At 40.0% G+C, this 15,048-nt stretch overlaps 1 protein-coding gene across 1 annotated transcript in view; it reads right to left on the bottom strand.

Moving 5' to 3' along the window:
- The window catches only part of arhgap36 (Rho GTPase activating protein 36), a 93,117-nt gene extending 81,133 nt beyond the window's left edge, over window positions 1-11,984 (bottom strand). The window contains exon 1 of the mRNA XM_055156273.1: window positions 11,733-11,984. Within this exon, the coding sequence (XP_055012248.1) occupies window positions 11,733-11,786 (54 nt within the window). The 5' untranslated portion in view covers window positions 11,787-11,984. The remainder of the gene's footprint in view (window positions 1-11,732) is intronic.
- Between the last annotated feature and the right edge of the window lie 3,064 nt (window positions 11,985-15,048).

Genomic DNA, 15,048 nt, shown 5'->3' with positions numbered 1-15,048 from the left:
AACCAGGACTAAACCAGGTCCGGGACCAGACCAGGACTGAGACCAGGACCAGGACCAGACCGGGAACAAGACCATGACTGAGACCAGGACCAGACCGGGAACAGGACCAGGACTGAGACTGGGACTGAGAAGACCAGGACCAGACCGGAACCAGACCAAGACTGAGGCCAGGACCAGACAAGGACCAGACTGTGATTGAAACCGGGACCAGACCAGGATTGAGCCTAGGACTGAGACTGGTACCAGACCAGAACTGAGACCAGGATTGAAATCAAGAACAGGACCAGGACCAGACCAGGACCAGACTGACCAGTTAAGTCACGTAAACGGGAAACGTCCATTATCTATTTTTTTTTCCATTAGTCGTTTAAACACAAAATCAAAAACTGAAAAAACCAAATCATTATCTGTTTTTTCATTTTGGTTTTGGAGACAAATAATGAAGAAAATAGTTGTTCTTTAGTTTTCTAACTTTTGGTTTTATATTGAATAACGAATGAAGGAATGACACACGGATTTATGTAGTTCCCTTTGTCTTTTTTTTATCTATCGCTGCACCATAACTCTCAGTTTAAGCAAAGAGACTTGTAATTCAATATATTGTGATGTTCTACGACAGGGGTGTCAAACTCATTTTGGTTCAGGGGCCGTATCCAACCTACTTTGATCCCAAAGGGGCCGGATCAGAAAACTCATGTCATATAAACCCCAAAAATCAATAAGTTCAAATATTTGTGCAGAGAACACAAATCTATTACAGAAATCTTTTTTAATTGATGAACTCTTTTCTTATTATAAGTTTATAATATTATGAACAACCTGAAACTTTAAGAAAAATTCAATTTCAACACAAAGTTTTAACATGAACTTGTATGCAAACAGGAATAAGTCAATTTTTCTTGGAAAATCTTTCACTCGGCTCCACTTTTCTCATGTTGGACATTTTTCTGATGAGGGTGTCACGTCAACAGTCAAAATGATCGTCCTTTAAAGGTTGTATGGAGGATTTTTTTTTGTTTCAAACTGTCAGTGAAAGATTAAAATACCATTACAGAGACGCAGCAGCTTTGTAATTATGATGACCAAAAAAAATAAAAATAAAAATCTATCAACTGTGGACGTGTTGAGGCCAGATAAACATCAGCCAATAGAAAACGAGGCTCCCTCATTTTCTATTGGCTGTTAGGTTGTCAATCAAACTCCCTAGTATAACTGACTCGTCGGAGCGCGGGGATTTCGTGGTTTACGCAGCGGTTCTTAGAGGCTTTTTCGAACTGTCGCTTCCTCGCATTTCGCACAAAGTTTGTCGCGACGGCGGACGAGAATCCGACCGGTTCGCCGCAAAAGAAAGAAGAAAAAGTCAGTTTTTGAGGTCGCTGAAAGAAGAAGAGAAGAGGAAAAGGAGCAAAGCCAAACTGAGGTGATTCTTGGAGATCTCGTCCAGCGATGGCGCAACCGAAGAAGACGAAGGGTCTAAAAACTGACGCGTCGGTCGCTGAATTACTTCTAGACAGGAAACTTCAACAGTAATTCTGAATGCACACAAGGACTGTCGCTGTATTTCTCTTCCCTTAAAAAAATCCTCTATACAACCTTTAAAAGTGTTTGGACAGAGACAAGTCTTCATTTGTGCTGCTCTGGTGGGAGGGGCCACGCACAGAGACTCTGGAGACGCTGCTATGCTAAGCACCACAGAAAATTACCAATATTTTAATAGAAAATATAATTAAAATATTTTAGTAGAAAATCACCCAAGGGCCACATTAAAAGTCTTGGAGGGCCGGATCTGGCCCCCGGGCCTTATGTTTGACACCCGTGTTCTACGATATTATTGTGAGAACTTTGACAATACGATCTCACGGTATTTTGGTTTTTGTTACATCTCTAATAATAAAGTGGGAACGAAACAAAAAACAACTCCAGGTGTGTTTTTTGAAGAGGAAACTTAAAGCTCACAAGAGTCGTTTTTTTGCGTAATCCAGAACCTTTAATCACGGATGCCCCAATTTAAAACCCTCACAATTAAATTAACTGTAACTTTATTGCGTACGTTTTATCTTCAATTCAGATTCTTCAGATTCTTTATCAATTTGCTCCTTACTTTTGGAATGTCCAGCCTGTTAGAGAAGGTCGAGTAAGACAAATTAAATTAAGATAAAACTCGTCTTTTTTTTTTAAGCAATGTAGATTTTGTGATAATCATATTCTCTTCTCGTCACGGTCCTCTTGTATCTGTACAGTTCTCAGCTCAGGTCGGACCAGGATTTTGAGATTTTTTGATTCGAGATTTGCGGTTTGCGAGCGTGGCGTCAGGTCTGTGGAGGCGCTCACATGTCCAGGGTTAGTTTATCGTAATGAGATCAAACTCGTGGGACATTCTTCTCCACGGATTTAAAACGGTTTTCTCAAATACAATTAAAGAGAACAGGTTTGAAAAGGTCACATGTCTGAGTAGTTAGAGAAGAGAAGATAGTCCTGATGTAGACCTGGTTTAGTCCTGGTTTAGTTCTGACGTAATCCTGGTTTGGTCCTGGTCTAGACCTCGGTTAGTCTTGGTTTAGTCCTTATTAATGGGAATGAAAGTGACTGAAGGATTTGCAGGTCCTGGTTTAGACCTGGTTTAGTCCTGATTCAGTCCTGGCTTAGTCCTCAATTAGGTCTGGTTTAGTCCTAATTTAGTCCTGGTTAGGTGCTGGTTTAGTCCTTGTTTAGTCTTAATGGGAATGAAAGTGACTGGAGGATTAGCTGGTCCTGGTTTAGTCCTGATTCAGTCCTGGTTTACTCCTCAATCCTGGTTTAGTCCTAGTTTAGTCCTGGTCTAATCCTGGTTTAGTCTGGGTTCAGTCCTGGTTCTGTTCTCGTTTAGTTCTAGTCTAATCTTGGTTTAGTCCTGGTTTTAGTCTTGTTTTAGTCCTGGTTTAGTCTTAATGTGAATGAAAGTGAATGAAGTACTTGCTGGTCTTGGTTTAGTCCTGATTCAGTTCTGGTTTAGTCCTCATTTAGTCCTGGTCTAGTAGTTGTTTAGTCCTAGTTTATACCTGGTTTAATCTTGGTTCAGTCCTGGCGCAGTTCTGATCCTGTCCCAGTCCCCATCTTGGTTTAATCTTGGTCCTGGTTTAGTCCTCATTTAGTCCTGGTTTAGCTCTAATCTAATGTTGATTCAGTCCTGGTTTAGTTCTGGATTAGACCTGGTTTAGTCTTGTTTGAGTCCTGGTGCAGTCCTGGTTATTTCTGGTCTAATCCTGGTTTAGTTCTGCTTTTAGTAGTCCTGATTTAGTCCTGGTTTAGTCCTGGTTTAGTCCTGGTTTAGTCCGTAGACAGTGTGCATCAAAGTGAATGAAGGACTTCACTCTTGTTAATAATCAAAATAATCGTCGCACTAAAGTCTGTCTCTGTGTGGGCAGGGGTCACGAGCAGAGGTTAGAGGGCAGGGGAGGTCAGAGGTCACCAGGTCGACGTGATGACAGCTCAGACTGATGATGGTCCAGTCCAAATCCGGTTCAGATCCAGCTGAGTCCCAGAGGAAATATGAACTTTGATCAGAGCTCATCCTGTGTCTGACAAACTCAACCAGGACCAAACCAGGACTAAACCAGGACTACAACAGGACTACAACAGGACTACAACAGGATTAAATCAGGACTAAAACCAGGACTACAACAGAATTAAACCAGGACCAAATTACAACAGGGACTAACCAGGACTACAACAGGATTAAATCAGGACTAAACCAGATCTAAACCAGGACTACAACAGGATTAAATTAGGCCAAAACCAGGACTAAACCAGGACTAGACCAGAACTAAACCAGGACTAAACCAGAACTAAACCAGGACTAAACCAGAACTAAACCAGGACTACAACAGGATTAAATCAGGACAAAACCAGGACCACAATAGGATTAAATCAGGAAAAAAAAAAACAAGAAAAAAACAGGAAATAAACAGGACTACAACAGGATTAAGTCAGGACAAAACCAGGATTAAACCAGAACTAAACCAGGACTACAACAGAATTAAATTAGGACAAAACCAGGACTAAACCAGGAATAATCAAGGAAAACAACAGGATAAAATCAGTACAAAACCAGGCCAAAACCAGGACTAAACCAGAACTAAACCAGGACTACAAAAAGATTAAATCAGGACTAAACCAGAACTAAACCAGGACTACAACAGGATTAGATCAAGACCTAAGACTGAACCAAACCTAACCTAACCTAACCAGGGCTAAACCAGGACTAAACCAGGTCTAAACCAGGACTGACCGCTCGCTCGCTGCTTGTGTAACCTCTAACCTTTTAAGAAGTCTAGTTTTTGGACCAACCCTGGACTTGAGGAAATCTGCTTAAAACCAGGAACAGTTCATGAGAGTTTAATCAGAGAGAAAGAGAGAGAAAATGGGAGAGGGGGGTAGAGCCTCTCTCTTCTCTCTCTCTTTCTCTCCCTCCTTTTCTCAGATTAACAGTGCTCTAAAACAGTTGCTTCCGTCTTTTGTGGGATTTGGAGAGATTTAAACATAATTATACTTTATTTGACTTTAATCGCATCAAATCAGTTATAATAAGTCTTAGTAAACCAGTGCTAATTTTAGATTTATGTCACGTACTTTATTGGCTGCACACGCGAGAGTTTCAGATGACATCACCACATTCTATGATGACGATGATATTTCATACAGATGTGAATATTCTTCTAATGCAGATTTCTGTTGTAATAGATGCATCAAGAATTTCAGACTTCCAGTATTCACGCAATGCATACTGGGAAGGATTTTCCGAAAAAGTGAGCATCAAACTGCCATGTTTGTTTTCCCAGTGGGATGTGTCTATTGTCAAAGTCTTTTCTAGTCTTTTGAACCATATCACTTTTGTTTCTGGTTCTGATATTGTCATATTTTAGTTCTAGGATTCGGACATTGTAATTGTGTGTTTGTTGGATGTTCTAACAGTGGAAAACGGCTCGAGAAATTAGTTTGTGAACTTCACAACTGCAAAAGGGAATCAGATGTGTGTGACTGCAAACCTCTGTTCAAACTGTTTCCCTTCCCAGCGGAATTGAAAAATAGTGAAAGGTGAAGGCGATGGGCAGGATTGATGCAAAGGAAGGACGAAAAAGGAAACCTTTGACTGACTAAATCATCCCGAGTTTGCAGTGAACATTTTGTATGTGGAGCAACATCAAAGCGGGATCCCGTTTGTTAAGTGAGAGTTACAGAAGACAAACAGGCTGAGCTGCACTTTCTTGTTCTTGTGGTTTTACAGCAACATCACGTCTTGGTCGCTTTGCAGTGGAAGGTGTTTTTTGATGAACAGTTGGTGCCTTTCACTTTGGTGTTGACTTTTTAAATTCATAGCAAAGGTGGAGCGAGGGATCAGGATTTCTAATCGCATGTACCCAGTGTGCTCGGAGGGAGTTGTGAGTCAGTGGGGAAATGATGAAAACTGACGTGTGGTTGTAACTGTTGATTTGCCGAACAAAACAGAACATTACAGTGACATGGAGATGAAGAAAACTTGGCCTGGGAAGTTGTAATCGCATCTTTCCAAACGACTTCCTGGTTTATGACGTTTGTGATAGTGCTCCACTGTTGGGCAAGTGACTTTAAAACTGTAATGTGTTATTTATGACTTATTACTGTCATTTCAAAGTCATTTGTTACTTTACAATATTACTGTATTTAAAATGCAACGCATGATTTACTATTGCATTACTTTTAAGTTACTTTCACCAAAATATGCTGAACTTTTACGCCGTACGTGGACTGAACCAGGACTAAACCAGAACCAAACCAGGACTAATCTTGGACTAGAACTTGGAATATAGGACCACCCCTGAGAGAACCCCGAGTCTGTGGAACAGGATGTCTACAAGGTGCGATCGGGCGTCAGCTGCATTTAGCCCCGTGGAGCATGGAGTTCTGCGCCGGTCCTTTCACTCGCGGTCACCTGATGGTCTACATGGGCGCATCTCCGGCGTTTTATCGCTGCTGATACTGCGGTGATTTTAGCAAATTTGTATGAAGAAAAATCCACCACTTCAATCCAGGTTAAAAAAGCAGTGTAACGCGCATTACTGACATTTGTACCGAGTAAAATATAAAAAGTTTTTTCCCTGTAATACCTTACATTAGTGCGTTACAGCAAAAATCAATGCATTACAGTAATTCGTTACTTTTATAACGCGTTACTCCCAACGCTGCAGTGCTCTGAAGGGAGAGTGACTTAGTGCGAGGAGCAAAGTTTGGGGAGACTCAGAAACAAGTGTCAGAAATGAAAGAGAAACTTATAAAACATGTCAGTACGTTGTTTTTGGCGAATATAGCATTTTCAAAAGAATAAAAGGAAACATGGTGATCTAATTGGTATATCTGACTATTCTTTTTTATATGTGTTACTTATTTCTATTGTATTCATTTGCTCTTGTAAACTCAGAGTCAGAGTAACAGGAGCTGGGTACATGAAAGCTAAGACCAGGGCGGGACCAGACGAGGTGGTAATTAAAGCCACAACATGTAACTTTAGCTGTGGACAAAACGGTCCCAAACTCATGTCTCCTCATCCTCCGCTCCTGAATGTTACTAACTGTATTTAAACCTGGATGGAGGGCAGAAACAGGGAGAACATGCAAACTCCACACAGAAAGGCCCCAACTAGAATAAAACCACGGAGGAAAAAAGCAGCCAGGCCAAGTCACAAGCCAGATCTGCGGAGAAGAATGCATGTTTTACAGTGTGGTTTTGGCAATAAAAAACATTAGTTATTGAAAAAAAGATGTATAACCAGAAAATGCACATAAAAGTTATCTTTATTAAGCTCATATATTGCAACAAATCATCTCAGATCTGGAGCAAAGAAGATGAAGCTACAGGAAGCAGACTGAAAAGATTAATTTAAAAGTCTTATATTACTCAACATAGACTCTTGTGAGCTTTAAGTCATGTTCTAATGTTGTTTCCTCCTCAAAAACACACCTGGAGTTGTGTTTTGTTTCATTCGCTTTTTGAGTCACCCACAAACTGAAGTATGTGGCGTTGTTTTCATATTTATTAAGCTTCAAAATGAGGATTAGTGTGAGCGCTGAGACAAACATCTCTTCTCTCTTTCCTCCTGTCTTATCTTTACATATTTATTCATTTTAGCACAACTCAGCAAACCACAGAGATAAACTTTGACAGGAAGTAGTGACGCTGACAGTGATGCTGCCGGGTGTTGTTGTGCATTTGTTTTTCAAGATAAAACCAAAAGTTAGGAGAAAAAAAAATAAAATGTTTTCTTCATTATTGGTCTCCAAAACCAAAATGAAAAAAACAGATAAAGATTCGATTTTTTATTTTTCAATTTTGTTATTAAATAAGTAATGGAAAAAACTACAACTACTACTACTACTATTACTACTACTACTACTATTACTACTACTACTACTACTATTACTACTACTACTACTACTACTACTACTACTACTACTACTACTACTACTACTATTACTACTACTACTACTACTATGACTACTACTACTACTACTACTATGACTACTACTACTACTACTACTATTACTACTACTGCTACTAATACTACAACTACTACTACTATGACTACTACTACTACTACTATTACTGTAGTAGTAATAGTAGTAGTAGTAGTAGTATTAGTAGCAGTAGTAGTAATACTATTACTACTACTACTACTAATACTACAACTACTACTACTACTACTACTACTACTATTACTACTACTAATACTATTACTACTACTACTATTACTACTACTACTACTATTACTACTACTACTACTACTACTACTACTACTACTACTACTACTACTACTACTACTACTACTACTACTACTACTACTACTATTACTACTACTACTACTACTACTACTACTACTACTACTACTTACTACTACTACTACTACTACTACTACTACTACTACTACTACTACTACTAATAATAATAATAATAATAATACTTATAATACTACTACTACTATTACTACTATTACTACTACTAATACTATTACTACCTCTACTATTACTACTACTACTACGAACAATAATAATACTTATAATACTACTACTAATACTACTACTACTACTACTACTACTACTAATAATAATAATAATAATAATAATAATAATAATGATAATAACAACAACACGCTTCAATACTGTAGTAAAAAGTAAAAGATGATGAAATAAATGATGATGGTGAAAATAATATTAGTTGTAGTGACTAAAATGGGAAGAAAAACAAAGAGAAAAAAGAGAAAGTGAAATTAAATTATAAACTGGCCAAAATATAAATATAAGGGGGCCAATGGTTATGCAGTACTACCACATAACTTTTGTTTTATTTTCTTAAATGTGTGTGTGTGTTGGAAGGAAGAGAAGGGGAGTTTTGTTGTTTCATATTTGTTGTAGGTATTGTTTTAAGTTTTTGTGTTTTGTTTTAATGGAAAAAAAACTATCTAGCTATTTTAACAGATCAGAAAACAGAATAATATAAGATTTCTGGACAGATTTTGGAACAGGCTCAAAGAGGCTCCAGAACAGATGGAAGCACTCACTGTCTGAAGAACAAGAAAACAAATAATACACTTGTGAAATTCAACCACTGCAGCGAAACTTCTGGTCTGAACTGAGTCACTGAAGAAACTACACCATAGACTTTTATAAAGAGTCACCCATAGCGTTCAGCTCCAGTCAAATGAAGCTCATCGAGGCTTACAGTTATAGGCGCGAATTTGGAGCCGGGTTTATTTAGAATTCCGATGGGATGGAATAACTAAAGATCTTGTGAGACAAAATTGCAGCGAGATTGTACACACATCCTGAAAATTATCACTTGAGATTTTTCCCCATGTTTTTACATTTGGATTGGATACAAAAATCGAGTTAAGTACTGATGAGTTACATTTTTAGAGAAGCCGTAGTCCCGAAAAACACTGCTACAATGACAGCAGAAATATCAAATATCAAATAAAGTAAATCAAAAACGGTGAGGCCAAAACTGGAAACTAAATTGCAAAATGTATTATTATAAAGAATGTAAAAAATCTCATCTTGTCTCATTCTCGTCGATCCAATCTCATTTCTCGTCTCGTATTGTGGAAATTGTATCTCGTCCCACTCCTAAGAGCGACTAAAACAGCCGATCGGAAGGAAGGTTGTTGAAAGTAACGCCCCTTTTTTATCTTAGCAACGCTGTCAATCAAACCCATTGCTAAGAAAGAAAAGAAGATGCCTGATTAGTCTTTTATTAATGTTCAAATCTTGGTTTATGGACAAAATAGAGAAATAAAAACACCAGGGTCATGTAGAGTTAATACGAAAACCACGCAAAGTTATTCAGAGATAAAAGGATTCCGATCATCCTCCGGTCCAAAGTTCTGTCAGAGTTTGCTCTCGTGTCCTGCTCCTGTTTCTGTTTTTACACAGAAAAGTGCAAAGTTTTGGAAAATCACACACATATTTCACATCCTGGAAACACCAGGCCTGCATCTGAACCAGTGTGTTTTTATATGAGACAAGCACGCCTCAGCAAAACCAGAACTGGACCAGGACTGGACCAGGACTGAGACAGGACTGAACCAGGACTGAGACAGGACTGGACCAGGACTAAACCGAGCTTGAACCAGGACTGAACCAGGACTTAACCAGGACTGAACCAGGACTGGACCAGGACTGGACCAGGACTGAGACGGGACTGGACCAGGACTAAACCGAGCTTGAACCAGGACTGAACCAGGACTTAACCAGGATTGGACCAGGACTGGACCAGGACTTAACCAGGATTGGACCAGGACTGGACCAGGACTTAACCAGGACTGAACCAGGACTGGACCAGGATTGGACCAGGACTGAACCAGGACTAAACCATGGCTGAAGTTGGACTGAACCAAGACTGAACCAGGACTAAATAGCAGGACTCAACCAGGACTGAACCAGGACCGAAACAGGACTAAACCAGATCTGAGCCACAACTACAGCAGGACTAAACAAGGACTAAACAAGGACTAAACCAGGACTAACCCAGGACCGAACCAGGACTAAACCAGGACTAAACAAGGACCGAACCAGGACTAAACAAGGACCGAACCAGGACTAAACCAGGACTAAACCAAGACTGAACCAGGACTAAACCAGAAATGAACCAGAACTGAGCCAGGTCTATAGCAGAACTAAACCAAGACTCAACCAGAAATAAACTAGGACTAAACCAGGCCCAAACCAGAACTGAGCCAGGACTATATAGCAGAGCCTAAACCAGGACTCAACCGGGACTCAGCCATGATTAAAACAGAACTAAACCAGGACTAAACCAAGATTCAACTAGCACTTATCCAGAACTCAACTAAGACTAAACCAGGACTGAACCAAGATTGAACCAGGACTGAACGAGGCCTAAACCAGGTCTGAAGTTGGACTGAATCAAGACTGAACCAGGACTAAACCAGAACTGAGCCACGACTATAGCAGCAGGACCAAACCATGACTCAACCAAGACTAAACCAGGACTGAACCAGGCCCAGACCTGCACTAGAAGCTCGTGGTGTTTATGTGCAGTGAAGTCCTGGTTCTGTTCCAAACTCATGATAAATATATGCACATGTGCTTATGGGTTATGTAATACAATGTAATATAATATTAGGCTCATTTTCATCAAGATGTTTTCTATTAAAATCACTGGAGCCGCCTCAAAATCCACTATTTGGACAAAACAAATGAGAAAACCTGATTTATTTACTTGTATCTTATTTTAGTTTAGTTATTTGTATTATTATTTTGACTATGCACACAGTGGTTCAGACTCACGATTAAACAAAACAGTCATAAAACTATAAAACCAAATCACTTTCACCTTTGAGTCCAGTAAAGTGACTAAACCAGAACTGAACCAGGACTAAAGCAGGACTAGACCAGGACTGAATCAGGACCAAACCAGAACTAAACCAGGACTAGACCAGGACTTAACCAGGACTAAACCAAGAGTGAATCAGGACTGAACCAGGACCAAACCAGGACTAAACCAGGACTAAACCAAGAGTGAATCAGGACTGAACCAGGACCAAACCAGGACTAAACCAGGACTAAACCAGGATGGAATCAGGACCAAACCAGGACTAAACCAGGACTAAACCAGAACTAAAGCAGGACTAAAGCAGGACTGAACCAGGACTAAACCAGGACAAAGCCAAGAGTGAACCAAGACTGAACCAGGACCAAACCAGGACTAAACCTGGACTAAACCAGAACTAAACCAAGACTGAACCAGGACTGAACCAGAACTAAACCAAGACTGAACCAGGACTGAACCAGGACCAAACCAGGACTAAACCAGTACTAAACCAGAACTAAACCAAGACTGAACCAGGACTGAACCAGGACCAAACCAGGACTGAGCCAGGACTAAACCAGGACTGAACCAAGATTGAACCAGGACTGAATCAGGACTAAACCAGGACTGAACCAGAACAGAATCAGGACTAAACCAGGACTGAACAAGGACCAAAGCAGAACTAAACCAGGACCAAAGCAGAACTAAACCAGGACCAAAGCAGAACTAAACCATTACTAAAACCAGGACTCAACCAGAATTGAACCAGGCAAGTTTATTTGTACAGCACAATTCGTACACAAAGTAATTCAACATGCTTTACAGAAAAACAGAACTAGGACTTAACCAGAACTAAACCAGAACTAAACCAGGACTAAACCAGGACTAGTACTCACCACATAGTAGAACTTCATGCTGGGCTGTTGTGTGGAAAAACCTGCAGGTCTCATCAGATCTCATGAGTCCGGACGCTCTCAGGTCCTTCAGGTTCTCCTCGTGGTCTGGTTGTAATTCTCTGCTCTTTTTTTTCCTCCCTCCACTCTTTCTCTCTCTCTTCCTCTCCTCTCTCCCTCTTTTTTTCTCTCCTGTGTCTCTCTTGTGTTTACCTCTCCTCCCCTGAACCTAAACCAGGTCTAAACCAGGTCTACACCTCACTCCTCTTCTCTTTCTGTCTTTATCTCTGTCTAGCTCTGTCATTCACTTGTCTGGCCCCTCCCACTCAGCTCAAACCCCGCCCCCTCACGCTTCCTCTCGCCCATGTTTGGATTTCAGTCATTTCCTTATTTTTATTGATGCAGATCTGATAAGAGCCTGTCTGCAAACTCTGACCACAGATGAACAGTGAAGTAGAGACACATTCAGTCATAGAAAATTCTAAAATTACTGAAGTGGGGAAAAGTTTAAGTGGCTGTCATTCTTAACTAAGAAAAGTTACGCACTGTAGCTTTAATAGAGGCTCGTGTTTTGTACTTGATACATTTTGATGAGTTAAAATTTTGTTTCATGAGACTCATTGGAACTATGGGTTTAATTTAAGACAAGCACCTCAGGGAAACCAGGACTAAACCAAGGCTAAACCAGGACTAAACCAAGGACTAAACCAAGGACTAACCAAGACTAAACCAGGACTGAACCAAGACCAAACTAACCAGGACTGAACCAGGACTAAACCAACTGACTAAACCAGGACTGAATCAGGACTAAACCAGGACTGAATCAGGGACTAAACCAGGACTAAACCAGGACTGAATCAGGACTAAACCAGGACTAAACCAGGACTGAATCAGGACTAAACCAAGACTAAACCAGGACTGAATCAGGACTAAACCAGGACTGAACTAAACCAGGACTGAAATCAGGGACTAAACCAGGACTAAACCAGGACTGAATAAACCAGACTGCTAAACCAGGACTAAACCAGGACTGAATCAGGACTAAACCAAGACTAAACCAGGGACTAAACCAGACTAAACAGGACTGAATCAGGACTTAAACCAGGACTGAATCAGGACTAAACCAGGACTAAAACCAAGACTAAACCAGGACTGAACCAAGACTAAACCAGGACTGAATCAGGGCTAAACCAGGACTAAACCAGGACTGAATCAGGGCTAAACCAGGACTAAACCAGGACTGAATCAGGACTAAACCAGGACTGAACCAGAGTTGAACAAAGACTAAACCAGGACTGAACCAAGACTAAACCAGGACTGAATCAAGACTAAACCAGGACTGAATCAGGGCTAAACCAGGACTAAACCAAGACTAAACCAGGACTGAACCAAGACTAAACCAGGACTGAATCCGGGCTAAACCAAGACTAAACCAGGACTGATTCAGGACTAAACCAGGACTAAACCAGGACTGAATCAGAGCTGAATCAGTATGAAAGTATAGCTGTGCCAGAAGTTTTAAATTAGAATATTTCATAATGAATGAAATAACTTGAATAAAAAATTGCTGAAATGAAAATAATTGGGAGAGAAAAGCATTATCATGTGACAGGTGGGTGTGATTTTACATTACTTTCCAGCATCTTTAATTCAGACTGATAACATTCAAGTTGAGAAATTCAAGTAGAGAAATTCAGATTGAAAACATTCAGGTCAAAGTTCACCACACAATCTGTTACTATGGGAACTTGCTAACACCAGGGGGCGCCGTGCTCATAGAGTCCTGTTTTATCAGTCCGTATGCGTCGCAAAAGTCTGGCATCACAGTTTAAGTCACGGCTCCAAATAGCCCAGTGGAAAACATGAACATCGATCACTAGGCTATATTGTTTTTTTGTATTTTGTTCGACTGAACTGGCTCGTCGTACCCAACACAGTTAAAGAGATCTGATTTCATAACGGAGGAAGAATAACTCAAATTGAATATACATAAAAAACACAAACCACTAAAGTATAAGTAACACAGTCATTTTAAAAATACTTACTGCTTGGTTGTTCATGGTGTATGTCAATGTTGAATGTCTTCTGCTTTTTGGCCTCTATGAGCACGGCGCCCCCTGGTGTTAGCAAGTTCCCATAGTAACAGAATGTGCAGTGAACTTTGACCTGAATGTTTTCAATCTTGAATTTCTCAACTTGAATTTCTCAACTTGAATGTTATCAGTCTGAAAAGTAACCCCCCCGGTCCTGGTTCACTTCTGGTTCATTCCTGGTTTAGTCCTGGTTTAGTCATGTTCAGTCTTGGTTAAGTCCTGATTCAGTCCTGGTTTAGTTCTGGTTTAGTCCTGGTTTAGTCCTGGATTAGTCTTGATTTAGTCCTGGTTTAGCCTTGGTTTAGTCCTGGTTTAGTTCTGGTTCAGTCCTTGAATTTCTCAACTTGAATGTTATCTGTCTGAATTAAAGATGCTGAAAAGTAATGTAAAATCACACCCACCTATCCCATGTTAATGCTTTTTTCCCCCAAATTATTTCCATTTCAACAATTTTTTATTCAAGTTATTTCATTCATTATGAAATATTCTAATTCAAAACTTCTGGCACAACTATACTTCCATAAACCAGGGCTAAAACAGGACTGAACCAGGACTAAACCAGGACTGCATCAGGACTTAACCAAGACTGAGCCATGACTAAACCAGGTCTAAACCAGGAATGAACCATTACTCAACCACAACTGAACCAGGACTGAACTCTGCTGGGGTCAGTTGGAGTTTCCTCTTCTGTCCACACCTCTTCATTTGGATTTCACTGATAAGACTCATCCTCCTCTTTCATCCACTCCTTTTCTTCCTCTTTCACTCCTTTCTCCCTCCTCTTCCTCTCTCTGTTTGCCCAGTCTCTTCCTCTACTCTACTTTCTCTGCCTTTCTCTCGTTCCTCTGTCTTCTTCTGATTCTTGCTCACTGGACTCACTGTAAAAACATCTCAATTTGACCTGTCAAAAAAAGTGTTAAGATCGTCTGAAAGTTCAAGAAAAATACAAAATGGATTTAAACAGCACATTTTCAGGAGCCAGTGATAAAAACTGATTGATTTTCAACAAAAAAGGTGTGTAAAAGTTTGATTTTGTGTGGTTGTAGTTTCCTAATATTTCCACCAGATGGCACCAGATTCCTCGTAGTAAACCCGGATTTATTCAGTTATCAAAAACCTCTAAACTCAAGCTAAACCAGTTTATAATTGGCAAAAGCTTTCTGTAATAAAGAAAGAATTTAAAGCAACAGTATTTCACTTTTTCACCAAAAAATAATCTAAAATAA

Source organism: Boleophthalmus pectinirostris, unplaced genomic scaffold (assembly GCF_026225935.1).
Source record: "Boleophthalmus pectinirostris isolate CB_2022bp ecotype Guang Dong unplaced genomic scaffold, ASM2622593v1 HiC_scaffold_20, whole genome shotgun sequence".
Taxonomy (NCBI): Eukaryota; Metazoa; Chordata; class Actinopteri; order Gobiiformes; family Gobiidae; genus Boleophthalmus; species Boleophthalmus pectinirostris.
Note: the sequence above shows the minus strand (reverse complement) of the source record. Positions and strands in the feature narration are given on the sequence as shown.